General features: G+C 40.6%; 4 protein-coding genes across 5 annotated transcripts; 1 reads left to right on the forward strand and 3 right to left on the reverse strand.

Moving 5' to 3' along the window:
- Positions 1-115: 115 nt before the first annotated feature.
- Positions 116-2,079, reverse strand: RB195_014426 (uncharacterized protein; the record flags this gene model as incomplete). Of its 2 annotated transcripts, XM_064204692.1 has the most annotated exons (4): positions 116-256; positions 332-486; positions 1,431-1,573; positions 1,970-2,079. In XM_064204692.1, 4 exons carry the CDS (start codon positions 2,077-2,079, stop codon positions 116-118), a joined length of 549 nt encoding a protein of 182 aa, XP_064060573.1. The 2 variants fall into 2 exon arrangements, with proteins under 2 accessions (XP_064060573.1, XP_013295703.2); XM_013440249.2 differs by lacking the exon at positions 1,970-2,079 and having other exon boundaries at positions 1,431-1,572.
- A 6,725-nt stretch (positions 2,080-8,804) lies between these two features.
- On the reverse strand, positions 8,805-10,909 carry RB195_014427 (uncharacterized protein; the record flags this gene model as incomplete). The annotated part of the gene is made up of 4 exons (XM_064204693.1): positions 8,805-8,849; positions 9,143-9,193; positions 10,551-10,681; positions 10,765-10,909. The coding sequence occupies 4 exons, from the start codon at positions 10,907-10,909 to the stop codon at positions 8,805-8,807; spliced, it is 372 nt and encodes a 123-aa protein (XP_064060574.1).
- Positions 10,910-15,348: 4,439 nt separating this feature from the next.
- Positions 15,349-15,708, forward strand: RB195_014428 (uncharacterized protein; the record flags this gene model as incomplete). Its single annotated transcript, XM_064204694.1, has 1 exon — positions 15,349-15,708. The coding sequence occupies one exon, from the start codon at positions 15,349-15,351 to the stop codon at positions 15,706-15,708; it is 360 nt and encodes a 119-aa protein (XP_064060575.1).
- Positions 15,476-15,880, reverse strand: RB195_014429 (uncharacterized protein; the record flags this gene model as incomplete). The annotated part of the gene is made up of 1 exon (XM_064204695.1): positions 15,476-15,880. One exon carries the CDS (start codon positions 15,878-15,880, stop codon positions 15,476-15,478), a length of 405 nt encoding a protein of 134 aa, XP_064060576.1.
- Positions 15,881-18,002: the final 2,122 nt, after the last annotated feature.

Genomic DNA, 18,002 nt, shown 5'->3' on the forward strand with positions numbered 1-18,002 from the left:
GGATTTATTCAGGTGGTTGCGTGAAGTAACATATTATGTTATGTACATATAACCATTAGGCTGAACGGAATACAGATAGAAGAAAATTCGATGGGGATTTTGCTTACTACCAATTCTAGTCAACAATGAATTCACGTCCCTCGTCTTGGAATTCTAATTCGAGGTTGATAACGCCAATATCCATCGTCTTCTTGGGAACCATTCCATCACTGATGTATTTATCCGGCAATGAGAACTTCACCTTCCGGCTCCCAGGCTGAACATGTGCGTATTCGTACATTCAACTAAAATTTGTCTAAAACCGAAAACTAAAAGAATAATTCTGCGTCACCTTAGGGACACTTAGAAATCCGGTTACGTCGTTACAGTCATGATAAACTTTTAAGACTGGATCGATCGGAGTCGTCTCTATGGTTCCACCTTGAAGTTGGAATTCGCCGTTCGAGTTGGTATAACCCTGGTCGAGCAAGTCATCTGGGTCCGGTCCTAAAAGAATAGCGTGTGAAAATAAGTATTAACATTTTGGGTTGCTGTTGTTGGATTATGGATATTATTCATAAGTATTCTTATTCATACGTATATGTACGCTTGCTAAGACATTTTTGCCCTGTGTTGAACAAACTTCTATTTCTTCGCGCAGGTCGCCGCTGCTAGAGAGAACATCCCATCAGCAAACAAAGCACAAAGTGCAGTAGTTTGTCAATGCATCTCCACTAATGAGGGATGCTGGGTTTTCTCCTTTTTTCAAAGCTCGTCTTCGGTATTTTAGCAGAGTACTGAGAATAGTAGTGCGTAATAAAAAAATATGAGTAGAGTTGCAGAGTTATTGAAATTCGTAAATGCTAGTGGAAGATCAAACATCCAATGAAACAGGTACATTTGAGGGAAGAATTGCAACATTTTTATGTCTTTGTCGCTTTGAGTATTTTCCAGTTTTCATTAGGAAAGAATAATTGGGTACACAGCTGTAGGAAATAGATCGTCTGCGACCGCGGAAGAAACCTTTTTCCAACCATTTCCATCCTATTATCATAACTGTCTAACTAAAATGAGGAAGCTTCTAACAGGGAACGAGAGAGGGAACGTTCCCTGAAATCACTTTCGAAATCAACAGTGTAAGACACTTCAGACTGATTCCTAAGTAAACTGAGCACTATCTTGTCCTTCACTGTTTAGTTCTTTTTTATTTAATCCCCAGTGCTTGTAGAAAGGATGGAAAACTCTCAAACTGGTTTTTCCGCAGCTCATAGTCGTCAGCTCGTCACATCAATCTCCTCACGATGACTCACTCAATAGCTGAACTTTCAAGGATGGGGAAGGGGCCAAAGTTCACCACTGATTCTTGCGGCCTATGATTCATCCTCAGAACCTGGTTAATCTCAACAACTAAGAAGTGTAGAAGAGTAGCCCAAAATATTGGGAAATTTGACCTGTGTCCTCCTCCCACAATTTCACTCTGACATTTGCTGCTGGTTGTTCGCCACATAGAAGTCGTCCTTTAACTGCTATTGACTGTTCCCTTACGGAAAGGATCAATGGCAAAAGTGCGAGTGACAACAATAATTGGAGCATTCTGGAAATAAATACTTCTTTAATCTGGTTTTAACCAAAAAAGGCCCAGAAAAGAATACGAACAAGAGAAATAATTTGGCGATGAAAGAACTTTTGAGTGTGTTCAAACGAAATCCCGATAGTCGCCATTTTTTGTGAAGCGTCCGTCCTGCTAAACGTAGGAAGCAGCTGCGGAGAATTGTGAATGAAGAATACTAAAGCTTTTTTGTAAAAGAACCAGAATTTTTGAAGGGGAAATTGATATGTGACATGGAGAGATCGTCACAGACATAAATGATATCGTTTGGCAAAAATCCATGGCGGCTCATGTTACTCTCGTAAACCACCGATGTTATGAACCTGACGGCGACTATATATACACATGGGATAACAACATAATATGACGTTAAATGATTACTTTAAGGACAACATTCGATGAGTCAACTGTCTACTGGAGAAGATGAATGGATGAGAGAAATGTGTTTTCAATGAAAGAAGGAAGAGCTCGCGTGTTTTCAGCAGGTGCATTGTCTTCTTAGTGGTGTTATTTTATTGATGTTCAACGGGCATGTGTCAATAAATTCCCGATTTTGCGAAACGAATTCTATCTATTAGTCATAGTTGAGCGTCACTAAGATAGATAAATTAATTGACAAGTTAGCAAATGAAAAATGAAGTGTCATGCGTATCGAAACCGAGCAATTACTTGCAAATCATACACTTGGAATTAGTTACTTGTTAGTCATAGTAACTAATTATAGCATACTTGGACATATATTTCTGGAACAAGTTCATGAAAAAGGTGTTGTAGATTTTCCGCAGGACGATAGAGGGGGGGGGGGGATAGAGGGATGAAGTAAGTGTGGTCTGACTAGTCATATGACAGTAAACTTTCGTCGTGGAGAAAGGGTGGCCTCCTAGGTTCAATTTCAAAGATGACATGTTGTGCCTAAGCTTAATTCCTTCGTTGATGGGATATAGTACAATTAATTCTCTTTTATTAAAATGTCACAGAAACCTAGGAAATGCTAGAAATCTCTTCCCCCCCCCCCAAAAAAAAAAAAAAAAAAAACTAAGACTAGAACTTGTCAACAAATGGAAGTGAAACAAATGGAACAAAACATCGTAGTTGCTTCCTTCCAGCAGCGCAAGAAGGACCTTACTCATTGAACGACCGTTCACTTCACGCGTTTTCCACCTTTTCGGGAAGTACAAGGCCATCTTTTCGAGAAGAAAAAAGCTCCGATAACATAAAACATTTTCAGGTACACCTAGACCTCGATTTCTTTTACTTTACTTAAAATGGAGAACATTAGCTGCTACTCTTAAAATTTACCTTAATGTGTTGCATACATATGTGCACGTACTGTGCATTTTCTAATTCAAAGAGGGCGGGGTGTTCGGAAGTGGGCGGTAAATAAGGAGATTCATGCTACTACAAAAAAGTCGTCATTGTTAATTTCTACTTTAGATCACACAACAACTTACGCGTAACCAAACAGAGATCCGTTGAATGAATGTTTTACGAGGCCGATGATAACATTTAAACACTGCGCCATCTGAAGATCTGAGTGATTTATAGAAAAAAACTATCTGCGTGAACTTTAACGAAAAACTGGCTTTAGAAGGTTTTAACGAAGGCGAAGGTAGATATGGAGAAGATTAAACGATCGCTTAAGATATGATGTACATACATATGTGCGTATGTACATACGTAGCGTGATATGTGATGCACATCCATCCATAGAATCCACTCGTTAAACCGGTACGTTTAGCCGCGTTGATGTTTATGATCATCGTGCGTGCATACAACACAACACAACTATGTAGGTTTATCGCAGCAAATCACCGACAAATGAGAATTTTAAAGTCAATTCGTTCCATTCTCGTTGTATGCCTTTACCTTGGTACATACGTGCGATTCCGATCCAATTCATGGAGCAGATGTGATTTTCTGTTTGAAAGATATGTAAAATAAACAATTAAAATATTATTGAGTGGACAGCTTCGCAACCAATTACTCTTTCTAGTGTTTCTATCCAACGTTTCGAGCAGATTTTGAGTGAAGTTGTGCATCCCGGAATGTATTGTTCTCGTCAACAATGCGTTTCCCACCGGAACTATTCAGGATATCTTGGTTCGATGTGGACTTCAAGGGTATTCCAGTTTGCATGAAAACAAGTGGAAAGAATGAGAGACTTTCTTGTGGCTGAAAGTGTGCGTAAAAGTAAAATGAAAACGGTAGTGCGAATGTAAACAGAACATCAGGAAGTGCTTGGCAAACGCAAACAACACTATTCGTTATTACACGGTGCGAGCCGACACGATCAAGGACAATGTAGAGACCTGACAAGAATACATTTTCATTGTTACAGCGACAATGTGTTCGGTGTTTAACGACGGTCAGATGGGGGAGACTGAAAAACAAACCGGAAGGAAGCAGAATATACTTCTCCGTTCGTGACTGTTTTCTTTTTTTTCTGAATTTGCATTTTGCCACTTTTATGAAACGTTTTCTATTTGAATTAGTCATGGTCTGCAGGAAATAAAGAATGGTGGGATGGAAAATGTGAACGCATTTCTTCGAGAGAAGTTGAAGAAGGTCCGAATGTCATTGGTCTCCTCGTCGTTACCTCACGCAAACAAAGCGTATCCTTCAAAAACCAGATCCGAATCGCGTGTAGAGCCAATTATGTACCTCCAATTGATGATTCAGACCTCACCGCAACGCCAGCAGAATCATGGATAGTTTCGCTGATAGACACTGACGATGGAATCCCGCGGTAAAAAATGTCAGATGCTTTCCGTAACGTTTTCCTACAAAGTTGAGAGAGAAAATAATCATAAAGAAATCAGTAAAAAAAAAGACTGAAAGAACATTATGAAACGAAGGAATATGCATGGCAAATATTCTGCTCTGTTTTCGTCAGTGGGTTTTCACCTCATTATTGCATTCCCAGAGAAACTGTTCCATCAGTCCTGTAAGGGTTTTATTCGTTTCAGGTGATAAAAATGAAAACGTGTAAAATTTCATTGGAGATTAATGTGTCCAGGTGGTGAGAATTCGCCATTCCTCTGTTGTTGTGCGATTGGTTATCGATTAGTTTCTCCTGCTTAAATTGGTATTCCATGAGAATAATTCGGTTCTTAAAAAATTTTTATACATGGAAATATATCTTTAATTACCACAAGTGATCGTATCGTAATAGTTCACAAACAATCTCCTCAATTTTAAAAATGAAAAGGTGAAGTGCATTATTTAAATGTCCAATTAAAAAGTCATGGAAAAGAGTTGTTCGCTTCACAAGATGGTCTATCCTGACTTTTCGATCTTGTTGATTTTTGCAGTAAAATGAGTGCCAAATGGGCAAACCAGAGCATCTCCTAAGCGTTCTGCTTTCTGCATTTAGTTGAGGCATTAACTCATGGAGAGCATCGAGGGAAAGACGAAAAATCAAAGGGAAAAAAATAAAAAAGGAGCTCAAGGATTATTGAAACTCGGAGCAAAAACAATAACGGAAAGGGAACTATTGATTGGTTTGTTACAGCATTTTTTGTGTTTAAAATAAATGTGGAAGAATACTTATGAACACTCAGTGAATCATAGCAAGTTGCAGTTTTTCTCACCTCTTCTGTGTTACAGAATTGTCAGTTAGATCTAATTTCCTTGTGATATTAATTTTATCTTATTAATTTTCCTTGTGATGTCGCCGAGTTCCTGGCAGCTTATCAGGTTTTACAATCGACGGTAGAATGTAATGAAGTTGTGCTTTGTTTGGAAATTTGCGGTTTTTTCTTTGGTTTTTTGTAACTTTCTTAGACTGCGTTCTTTAAAAAACCAATGCATGTAGATGGCAGTCGTGGTTCTGTGCAGCTTTTGTTCTTCAGGGGTGCGGGACAAGAGGTACCCGTGAAAACCGGCTGAAAAACGACCTCTCCTGCCCTCCCTTCAGCACCGCACTCCTCCGCTTAATTACGGCTGCCTCTCCACCAGCTAGACATTCTCCACGACCGCCTGAGATCACCTACGCCCCGCCCCCTATTGCCCCCTGATCAATGCTGCGCGCGACGTTCGCGCCGCGACAAAGAGGTGGATAGTGCGAATTTTAAAGGGAGGGGGAGTAAAAAACGAATTGCCGCAGCGAATTCTGATGTACGGATATAGTAAACTAAGCGCATATTATTGGGAATAAAAGCGAAGAAGTAGATCCTTCTCCGCAATGTAACTTTACATAAGCAAACATTATCTCAAAAAGATGCTCCAGGGGAAATAATAACATGCATATATTTTCACACATCTCATTATTTAACACATTCTATATAAACTAGCAGTGCATAAATATGCCATCCTACGAATTCGTGTTCACATTTCAACTGCAGCAGCTATAATAACAGCAACTTTATGCGCTTATTACTTTGTATACATTCTTTAAACTCCTTTCTTCATTTTACCTTTTCAAAATTTTGCTTAGATATAATGTTTATATAAGGTGCATGTCTAATATTTCAATACTTGCTTGTACGTTTTATACAGTTTTATATAATAGAACTTTGTATGGCTCTTCAAACTTCTTTCAACATCGTTTTATCGCTTCGTGTCTATCTATTCTCTACATAAAATCAATATGACAAGTTAGGCGTATTAGTGGCGAACAGAGACCTTTGTATCTTCGAGATATACCTTTAGGTACAGTGTATGTCTGCGAGGCATTATTCGCGCCTCGTTAATCGTTGGATGCCAGTTTTACCCAGCTAGATAAGGAAAAAGAAATTCTTAGAAAGCGCAAAAAAGTAAGGAAGTTAACATAACACCGATCAGTGAGACAATTTTTGAAGCATCTCTTAAATTCCCAGAGAGGAATGGGTGTATTCCACCTAACAACTCGAAACTGGATAATTTCGATTTCACTCGCATTTTCAAATCGCATATCACTTATACAAACCTATTTCATTCTTTCCTTCTTTTATATTAACTTTATGTAGACCTTCGAACAACATCTAACACCAGGTACTTTCCTTTCCGTTCGATTTTAAAAGCGCATCATAAGAGCTGTAGACGCAGCAAAGTGGGAGAAAGGGTGGTGTGGGCGGGAAGTCTTGAAGACATAGCGCAACAGGAGCAATCAGGCTACTGTAGCGATTATGACGGTATCAGGAGACGCGCCGTGCAATTAACGACGCTCATTAGCCTCCCGGATATGCGGCGGCACATCATACGGGTACCTCTTGACCGTTCTCCGTTCTTCAGGGTATAATTGAGAGAGAATCATCTCCAAAGTCTATGCAGTTGGCAGCATGATTCAAAATTTGGCAGGAATTCTTGAATTTTGTAACAGAAAGCAATACAGCGTAGATCATAAGGTGCTGATTACGTCTGCTTTTTTTAAGTGGGCGCGATTGAAGGAGCTTGTAAGAAGGTCGGGAAAATAAGCGAAAGCGGATTCGCGACTATTGCTTAAAGGCATCACCGCCATCATCGCCCACGAATCTGAGGTGGTGCAGATTTCAGGTGGATTATTCGTATACGGGATAGGAGACTATGGAGAGGGGGGTGATTCCGTCAATTTCTTCCTAATTGCCGTAAAAGGCGGCCCGGAAGATACGGCGCCGCACAAGGCTGGCGCGCTCCAGTCGAACTCCCTGTAGGAAATAGTGCGCCTGAACGCTTCAAGCGCGGGGCGATGCCTTTAAACTCATAACATCCCACTGTCTGGACTGGATGATGTTCGGTGAAGAAAATTCTCAACGTTTGGCACGTACATATGTAACTCATTAGTAGCTGGCATCTTGTCAGCTACGTACGTATCTACATAGTGGTCTGAGGAACCACTCGTGGAACTATTTTTCCTACTGAAAACTCCAGAAAGGAGTGAAAACTAATAGTAGGATATGATATGTTTCAAATTTCTTGTATTTCGCCCTTTTAATAACATTCTTCTTTCCTCGAATCACTAAGATGAAAAAAATCAAGAGAATTCAGGTTTTCTCGACAAGCGACCAATAGTTGGCCGGCGTGTGAACCTCCTTTGTGGTCAAAACTCCTATTTTTGAAATGGGAAGGTCAACGGTAGGCACTTCGTTGGAAGACTGTCCTCCCTTCATACACAACGCGATTCTCAGCTTTAGCGACCTTATCTTCTCGATTGAATACAAGAAAAAATAAAATGACCTTCGCGTAGCAGTTCGAATGTTCTCTTGTCTTGAAACCTCGGCATATTCTGTCTATGTTCTGTGATAGTGTGCCTGCGAGGTTGTAGACGAAAAGAAGACAGCGAAAAAGCCGAAACGTCGGGCAAATGGAAGGTTCCATCTAAAAACCTCGCGGGCACACTATCAGAAAAATGACCTTCCTTGTTTAGTTGACTCTCCATATCAGTTATAAGATCTAAGAGAGCAAGAACTGACAAAATTAGAAAAATCTTACAGTTCTTGTAGATCGAAACATTCTGTATTAAGTGGTATACAACATTTTGACTACACTTCCTATTTCTGTGTCTTAGGCTTGAAGGCAAAGGCCGCAAAAGCTCGAAGAAATCCATCAAATTCGACCAATTTAATCCGACTGACTTCTAACTCATCGCGCTAGATTTTTTCCGAATCCGAGGAGTTGACAGGTGTTGTTTCTTTGATAGCTGGTATTCGGAGCACAACAATACGACCGTTACATTCGTTGTGCATGCCTAATTTTGTGGGTCCGCATCCATGGAGAACACCTGTCGAAGTGTTGTAAGCAGCCAAACGGACTGCAAACCCAAAAAACACCACACCGGCCAGCGCTTCACTCCATGCGAAAAATCTGGTGATGCAGCAGATCACCTCGTACCACAACTATGAGTTGCAAGGGTTCCTTTAAGTAACCTTGCAGACCCACTCGTTGATCAAATCCCAGAGAGGTCTTGATATGAGGACGGTTCTTTTCTGATCGCAGTGCAACAGCGAAAGACAAACGGCTAATAAGGAAAAATCAGTAGCGATCTTCGCTGCACCTCAAGCAAGTCAATGAAAAAAATATCTTCTTTTGACATTCATTCATCTTTTCGAGTTTGATGGTTCTTTCAAACATTTGTGAATTGAATTTATTCTCTAGACTTTTCCAATAATAAACAGAGAAAAATATATTTGTAGTAAAAACAAATATGTTACCGGTGTTTGAATAATTACAAACTCACACATTCAATTATTAATATTTATTGAACTACTTCAAAAACTGACGATCCGTAAATGTGAACTGCATCCTGAACACTTCTCGTATATCACAAAAGGTTGATCACGCCAATGTCGACTATGTGTTTTGCTGCCTAAAATTTAAGTGTGAAGCAAATCACTGAGAGTGAAGACACTGGAATTTTTAGTAGTACGATTCCATTATTCACTGGATGTCCAAAGTGTTGTCCTTGTAACGAAAAAAGAAACGTGTTTACACACAGCCGATGTCAAATGTTTTGAACCGGGTGAGCACTGCGCTGCTTCGCAAGAAACGCTTTTTCATTGCGTGACGACACGCACTCTCTAGATCTTTCCGCTGCCGCACCGCACTCGTGTTCATCCGGTTGAACACATTCGGCGCGGACCCTGAACAAACAGCACCCACTTTTCCCCATTCCACCTGCGATTTGGCATTGGGGAGTTTCACTTTCTGAGCCTGGAAAAAAATGTTTTGGCAACGAACAGGTCCTCAAATTCAGTTGATTCAACCGTTTCTATTTATGTATTTGTTAGAGAAAAAATGCTGATACATGGAACCTAGACTTAAAGACAAAGAAGCAGTAAAAAACCACTTCTCAAATACGCCAAAAAGTTGTCATTTTAAGTTCCGCAAGTTTTAAGCTACTCAAATGTACAACGAAGTTGTAAAGTACTAAAGTAACTGTTGAGTAACAAGCAGAGTTAAAAGATAGAGAAGGAGAGGTCATCATCGAAAAAAGTAATCGGTTGAATTAGCAGCGAATATCGGTGCGACGGAAACAAGGTAACAGCTATTTCAACTCAAAAATTTAAAGTTTAAAATTAAAAAAGAAACTTAAAACGCTCTATTCAAGGCGATCACTGCTCCGAAAAAAATAAGTTAAAACCTGATAGGTGTTCGTTTACCCGTGCACACCTTAGTGATGTGGAACAGAAAAGTATACACAGGAACGAGTAGTTGTGTCGATGATATTGGAAGTAACCTATGGAAATACTTTATAGAATAGAAGGTAAAAGACATGAGTCATTCTGAATTTGTGTTCGCGTTTTTCTTCATTGAACAACACCTACATAGATCAGTAGCAGGTACAATCAAACATTAAGGCGTGCCAAAACTAACGAGAACTCCCAACATCTATTTTGTTGTTGTTTCCAAATAAGTATTTTGTGTTACCTAAAGGTATGCATAATTTTGAAGAACCTTTGTAACTTCACTGTAACGATGTTGCTGTGACAATTTTTTGCAGTCGCTATTGCTTTTAAGATCATAGAAAGAAAGAAACAATCCGAAAACTTCTGCGGAAGCAAGACGTAAATGCTAAAAAGCTCTCTAGTAATCTTGAGCACATTAATGTTGTACGCATCACTGTTCCGTATACGCGTAGCCCTTGTCAGCAAGGTGTTACTGCACCAAAATAACTCCCGAACCATATGGATTTACATAGTACTCAAGCAAGTGATCTCTTTTTTCTCTTCTCTGATTTTGCGCTCTCCGACTGCATTTCGGTCTAACTGGTGCCCTCTTTTCGCCAATGTTTGGTTACCTTCATGAACTATGGATGTAGACATTGCGGCCAACGAGTTATCAGCTTCGAAACCTCTGGAATGATATATAGCCGGTGCCTAGATTATAGAACAGAAGATCAAGGTCTAGATATGTGGGAAATTTCTTGAAGATTAAGTTGTTTGTGTCTTTGTCACTGCTTGTAGTTTTGCTAGAGAAGTTCTCTTTAGTTTTGATCCATTTTGCATTCAGGTTAGTTATTACATAGGACACCAGCACATATTAGGAAATTTCCGAACCCGTGACGTACCCGCCCTTTGCAGTCACTGTCAATGTGCAACATTGGAGAAATCGGGAGAAGACGTGATGTGGATCCATTCAAGTAAAATTCACCATTAGCATCTGTTTTGTTCGATACCATCAATACATCGCGTAGGGGCGCTTTTAAAATAGCTTTCAGATGAAAGAGACGAGGAACGATCCAAGGAAATCAGGAAAATGCTTCAGAGATCAAAATTACTCACTTTTTCTCTTCTCATAAAGGTGTACCCCCATGTTACGAAGTGGGGTGGTTCGGCAACGGAGAACACCACGGATTGCAACAGATTGGTCCAAGATAGCATTCAGGACTGCTGAACTAGTGAGCACCAGAAACAGAGCTCTGTGCATAGAGTGGACTTTCCTAAGAGCAAAGAACATTTCCCAGTTGCAGCAATGAAACAAGGCTATTTCGTAAAGCATGAATTGATGGAGCTAATGGGAAAGAACGTGTTCGGCGGGAAAGAAGTTGATATAATCAGTCATTCGAACATGTAATTTGTCGGATGAATCATAAAATGCAAATAGACAGAAGAAAGTGCATGAAAGGCGTGCTGGCTTGAGACGTCGGCTGTTCCCCGGCCAATGTATTACACTGCGGTGGCAGTGTTGTTGTATGTGCGTGTCAAGTAATCGGTTGTGTTTGCGTACTCAAAAATGAGTGGTCAATTCCAGTCACAGGATTTTGCGGAGCTTAGTAGAAAGAGCACGGTTTCTGATCCTCGGTTCGGGGATCAAAGCGTTGGTCCGCACCCTGCAGGTGAGAGTAATTGTGCGATGTGATTGGAATAAAAGTAGGGAGGAACGATAGGAAAGAAAGTATCGATAAACAAATTCAAAGAGAAACACCTCGCGTGAAAACGCATGGCAGAAGTCACTTTAAAACGGTGGGATATAACACCGCTGATAACTTAATCGGTTCCAGACGCAATAATTCGTCTCAAACCGCCGAAATCCATGGAATTGGGCGATATTAAACTTTGAGAAATCAGTTTGGAAGTAATTGAACGGCTGTTTTGAAACATGATTCCGAAATTCGGTTTCGAGAAATGTTTGGCCTGAAAACAGGCAAAGTTTCAGCAACATCTGTAAATTACTTTTACACTTCCCATTTCCGTCGTATTACATCTCCATGTGACGAAAACGCGTTCGAGGGAAGGTGCTATTTTCTCGAAATTGAACAAAAGTTTCCACATATTTGTAATGAGGAGGCTACTCAGAATAGTTAGCTGTCCCATATCACATATGGACTCGAAATCCCCATTGTCTTCGGGAATTGACGAAAGTGCCACCTATACACCCAGCTGTCAAGAACTTATTGAGAGAATTTCTCAGCGAACTATTTGCTCCCGACATTCTTTCGAATTGTGTAAGTTTCTAGTTCAGAAAATGCTTTGTTTTTCGATGTCCAACTTAGAACTTTGTATTCGACACTTGCTCTAATGCGTTATTTGTTCCAGTGTTTGAACAGCAGTCTACGACCTACAATGAACGCTTGAAGGCATCACCCCACGAATCTGACGAGGTGTGCTGTCTTTAAGTCGCGAGTATTCGACATTTGCTTTAAAAAATGTCGGCTGTTTTCACAGGAACATGATTTTCGCACCTTCGCACCTTAAGATAGTCATCTCTTCTAGGAGAGAGACAACTTTCTCAAATTCACTTCGATTTACAGGATTCAAAATTTCTATCCACTGATGCATACATATATTTTTTATTTACATGCGCATGGAGATGTATCCTCAGGTTATGCCAATTGCAGGTTTGCGGAAGTGTGAAAGTAATCAACGAGGATTGGCGGAACTTCGCCTATTATCGACTCTGTCTTCACGTTGGTCAAAACTAAAGTATTTCTGGAACCAGCTGCCCACCACTCCCATTCGAGAGTTATCTTCCAGATCTCATTTCGCCCACCCCACAGATCCCAACTGACTAATCCGTCCTCTACGTCACAGAAATTGTCAAAATCATGTTCTTAGACATTTCAATATTTATTTACCAAAAAAAGACAAAGGTTTTCCTTTTTTGTTTTCTTTAAAAGATGGGGAGCTAGGTAAGTAACCAACTAAGAGCAACATTTAGCACCCGCATCTACATAATGGGGTATAAAGGGAAGGACTGTTTTATGGCTTAATACGGTCTATAATAGTGTTGATATGGGTAACGTGGAAAAGAAAACTGATAATTTTTCCTTTTGCGCGCAGAACTGGTAAGCAAGCACTGCGCAGTCCTTCCAGCCTCCAGCTCTGTGGAAATGATGCTTATTAAGGTGACAAATCATCAATAAGCCGTATGCTATGTATGTTTGTATGTTTCATGGGGATTTGAACTGCAAGGATGAAGATCGATTGCTCCGAAGCCATCTTGTTAAAGCTGTGGAGGCCGATTTAACTCTTTTTTTCTATTGATGATCCCCTGAGTCCATACAGTGTTAACAGCCATCGGTCTCCTATTTCTGGATCCTCCTGGAAATACCCTGTTCATGATACTGTAGCGAATTTTGCACATTATAAGCTTAGAATTGCGCAGAAACCTTGAGCGCTCTGAGGGTTCTCATCTGTATTAGCATATATGACAAGTGGCTCAGTAAGGACTTCTGTTCATAGCTGACAAAAGACTGCCTAACTACCCATACAAATTTTAGAAATTGCCTAAATAAAATTCTATGGATTGATTCATAGCTTGGTACTGATTTATTCCTTTTCGATTTGAGATGGTTCAGAGATTCACAGAAATCTGTCTAATCTTTGTGCCGTATAACACGGTTGTCGGTGATGCCCTAATTGCAAGTGGTGACACAATTCTGCTTCATTTCGACCTACTATCTTAGGGACACTTCTATTAGGGTAATGTTGATGTTTACTGTAGTTTTTTGGTTTTAATGGGCCAGTAACTTCCAACTTTCGAACTATATTTCTAATCTCGTGTATAGTCGTGTGGTGGGTAGTGCACGTCGCTTCACCGAGACATAAATGTGTCTGGCGTCTGAATCGGGTGCGTGTAAAGAGGGTCCCGGCAGATTTTCGACCATGCCTCGATCATGCCTCGGCAGAGCAATTAGCGCTGGTGGGAGAAAGAGGTTTACTTTCGTTGCTACCTAAATGGCTGACTCCGCTTACCTATCGCTATTCATACGTTGGATCACCGGCTAGGATATAATTTACGAGCACTTGATAGTTTTGGAGGATACACATACATACATACACATCCACTGGGAACTTGTGATTTGAGATGACCTCAAATTTGTAATCGTAGGAGAAGCAAGGGAAGTAACCAAAGGGAGGCTAAAAGAGCTTCTAAGACGGTTGTCTGCGCCATCATAAACGACGAGAGCGTGACCTCGTCGAGATATGTTTGTGTATCTCACGGGCATATCCACTGGACACGTAATGTCTCGGAGGCATTCGCGGAGAATCCGCCGGGACCTCCGGGATGATTGTCAAACTTATACGTATCTGGTGTATTAACATTCAAAATGTGTGATCATCAAGGTCTCATTGAATCATGACTGTGTCCGAACAAGCACTAAACGACCCATTTCTTCTGCCTGTTGCTGTTGTAGAGACCCTAGTGAAGATAAGAGAAGTCGAATCAGAAACATAAGTGCAAGCAGTCTGGAACAAAATCTTGTAAACCCCCTACCTTCTCAAAACGTTGACCCCATAACACGTAAGCATAACAGGTTTATGCGCAAAGAGATGAACGATTCCAGTTTTTGGGCTGAGACAAATCTTTCGGAGACCAACCCTGTAGAAACCTTAAGACTCGCATGGATCTGCTACTTACTACTACTTTCAGTGTGGCATTTTGTAAGTTCCAGAATACAGCGGAAATCTTGAATCCACATGCGATGAGAAGAACCAATATATTTTATGTAACATTCTCACTACAAATATATGAAAACTTCTCTGGAATTTTGAGAAGCAAAGCGGAAATCTTACGAACGCCTCTTTGTTACGTGGAGATGTGGCCGCGGATATGCGAATGGCAGGTTTGCGAAGATGTGAAAGTAATCAACAAAAGTTGGTGAAATTTCGCCTGTTTTCAAGCGACACATTCGTCAAAATTGAACCCTTGAAGTCTCAAACTCTGCTCAAATGCTTTCAATTGGTATTTTTAAAACAAAACCAGCAGAGAAAAAATTTAACTAAGAATGATTCTGCCCATTTGCCGTGAGTGAATCTTTCTTTCTTAAGTTTGTTTCATTGTTTGTTGTTTCTTTCAAAGTTAAACTAGAGTTAAATTTGTATCTTTGTTTGTTTGTAAAATAGGCTGCCGATAAGCTAGAGCAGGATATCCTGGATTCGCTGTGATCGGTATTCGTGAAAAAGAAGACACTGGAATATTTAGAAAAAAATTATGAAGTAAAGATTAATCATTCCTGACATTTCTCGCAAATTGTTTTTCGGAGTGGCAGAAAATCGAATGAGAAGAGATAATATCTTCGTTTCATTAGTTTTAGTCTACCAAAAAGTAAAATATTTCCATCTTCATAAATTTAAATGGTAGTTAGCATCTTATCGCCACTACAAGCTCTTGAATTCCTTGTTAAATCTACTTAATTGAGCTAGTTCGATAAAATGGCTGGTTCCTAGGGCAGGAGCAGTAGTGCAATGCTATAGTGAAACTACAGGCTGACAATGTGGTAGAGATGATTTCTAGAGATCATCACTCAGCAAAGAGCCGACAGAAATGGATGTGTTAGCTACAATTTGATGGAGTATAAAAGGCTCTTCAAAGTGTAGGTTAACAATTACTTCCAGTTTCGAGCCAGTTCCTTTCCTGCCACCATGCCGCGCAATTTCAAACTGTCGTCACTCCATCACCGCAATGTCATACTCTTTCTCCATTTATCTGGCCAAGAACCCGCGGATATCGATGGACGTTTAAACGAAGTTTACAAGGAGCACACCTTCGCTAGAAGTACAATCTACAAGTGGCACTCGAAACTCGCGTCGGGTGACTATTCCATTGAAGATGAAGACCGTTCGGGACGCCCGATGGTGTTGGATTTAGTCTTGCTGCGGAGAAGGGTGGAAGCCGATCCGCTTCAAACCACTCGCGAACTGACAGCCGCTCTTGGGATGAGTCAAACCACAGTTGTTGGCGGATTGAAGTCAATCGGAAGGGTGCGAAAACTAGGTCGATGAGTACCACATGCTCTGACGCAGTATGACGCCGTGCTGTATGGCACTTTCTCTCCTCACGCTCAAGCGCAAAGACACTTGGCTTGGGCATATAGCCACCGGGGATGAGAAGTGGATTCCCTATTCTAACATTCTCAAAGGTACTGATGCAGAAGACGTCCGTTAAACGCAACATACACGCCAAAAAGGTTATGCTGGTGGAGCGTACACGGCGTCGAATACTGGGAGCTGCTCGCTCAGGGATGTACAGTGACCGCAGACGTCTACATTGAGCAACTGAAAATTTTGAAGACCAATCTCGAAAATGCACGCCCGCAGCAGCGCGAAGTCTACTTCCAGCACGACAACGCTCAACATTGCAATAATGACCAAAGCCAAACTGATAAAATTTGGTTGGACTATTTTACCACACCCACCGTATTTCCCAGACCTGGATCCCTCGGATTACCACCCTTTTCCATTTTCCTTTTTTTTCCTTTTTTTTTTCTCCAACGTCATCTGGATGGTCAAGACCTCCAAACAAGCGACGACATCAAAAAGGCACTCAAGCAGTTCTTCAAGGAGCAGTCGCCAGCGTTCTGGAACAAGGGCATCTACTATCGGCAGAAGACCATCGATGCCAATGGAGCATACATCAAATGATTTACAGTTATCGTTAAGTTGTAAAATAAACAAAAATATTGTCAATTTGTCCGAGAACCTTCGACTCAACCTAACAACGGCTTCGGTATTTGTCTTCTTTTAATTTTCCTTTTATCTTCTTTCATTTCTGTATTTCTTTTTACTATATTTTGGTTTTAATTACCGGAGTTTGGGGGCTGGATAAAGTGCTTGCACCGTCGCGTGAACGAAACCACCGAGCCATCCGATAAAAGGTGTGAGTTCTATGTGAAACGCGCCCTGAAAATGCCAACGAGCTCGAATTCCAGTCAAAACGCGGTGGTGCATCGCAAACGGATTAATAGGAGAAATTATTGCTGAAGCCGCGCTCATGTAACTGAAGCAAGCGTTCTAAAAAACTAAGTAGGTGACTTCGCATTGTAGCTAAATCAACATTTTCAGCAGCATTTTGCCTGTAATATCCACCTGAGCCCCTCGCCTGGACAGAGTTGTGCGTTCGATCAAGACGGAATAGAAGAAAGGTGGACGTATAGGTGGTGTCTTGTATATACATGTGCATGTGTGCCGAACAGAGTTGAGAAGTCTCTTCTTGCCTTCTTTGCTCTCCAGGATTAACTAAGGCTGATCTTTGCAAATACCAGTAAACAGTAATATTGACAACACTCTGGTGTCAATACCAATACAACTAATCCAAATCTTCTTAGCACAGTTTTCAAAATTGTAGTGAAAGATTTGGACTCATCTCTCACCGCCCATCTTCTGGAAGTGCGAGGACTATTTATCGTGAGCAGTGCTGTTTTCACATCACAATAAAGAAATCAGAGAACCACAATCCAGTGGAATAAATAGTGTATAAAGTCTATTTTCAAAAACAGTGCTTTGCTGATTGAAACATTCGAAATAAACAATTCGAATGTAGAGTGACCATATCATTAATCCAGATGGAAAAAAATGGTTTGAAAGCGTGTTCTGTCTTTCTTGCAGAACTACTCTCGAACATATACTTCACCAAAAAAAAAACCATTTTACTATGAAAAACCCCAGCCAATCAAGAAGGAGTACGATGGAGTATTTCTAGATTCTTTTGTAGAGTGAAGAAACCGATTCTGCACTATCTAATGAAATAATGACGCAAAGAATAATAATCCAGTGAAGAAACCCAGTTTTTATCCCAGCTGCTAATTAAAACGGGTTAGATCTAGCTATTCACCTTTACATTATATTATTGCTGAAGCCACGCCCATGTAATTGAAGCACGCATTCTGAGAAACTGAGTAGGTGACTTCGCATTGTAGCTAAATCAACATTTCCAACAGCATTTTGCCTGTAATATCCGCCTGAGTCTCGGAGAAGAAAAGGCTAAGGATAAGGCAACAAATAGGAATCAACTCAACTAGTCCAACTAATAGCCACCCGACCTGTTGAGAATGTTGACAATTTTGCAGAAGTCCTATTGCCCCATTAAACACCAACGAACTCGTTTACGGTAATTTTTTAGATGCTTAATCTTCTAAATGGTAAAGGAACAGATCTGGAAAGGGTGGAAAGGAAAATGGAGAATTTTGGTCAGAGGCCGAAAGCACACAATCCATTTATCCACTCAAGTAAATCACACAGTCACATACATAGTTTCATAATCATTTCTGTGTAGGAAGATCTATTGGTCGATGGTGCCG

This window comes from Necator americanus, chromosome V (assembly GCF_031761385.1).
Source record: "Necator americanus strain Aroian chromosome V, whole genome shotgun sequence".
In the NCBI taxonomy this organism is placed as follows: Eukaryota; Metazoa; Nematoda; class Chromadorea; order Rhabditida; family Ancylostomatidae; genus Necator; species Necator americanus.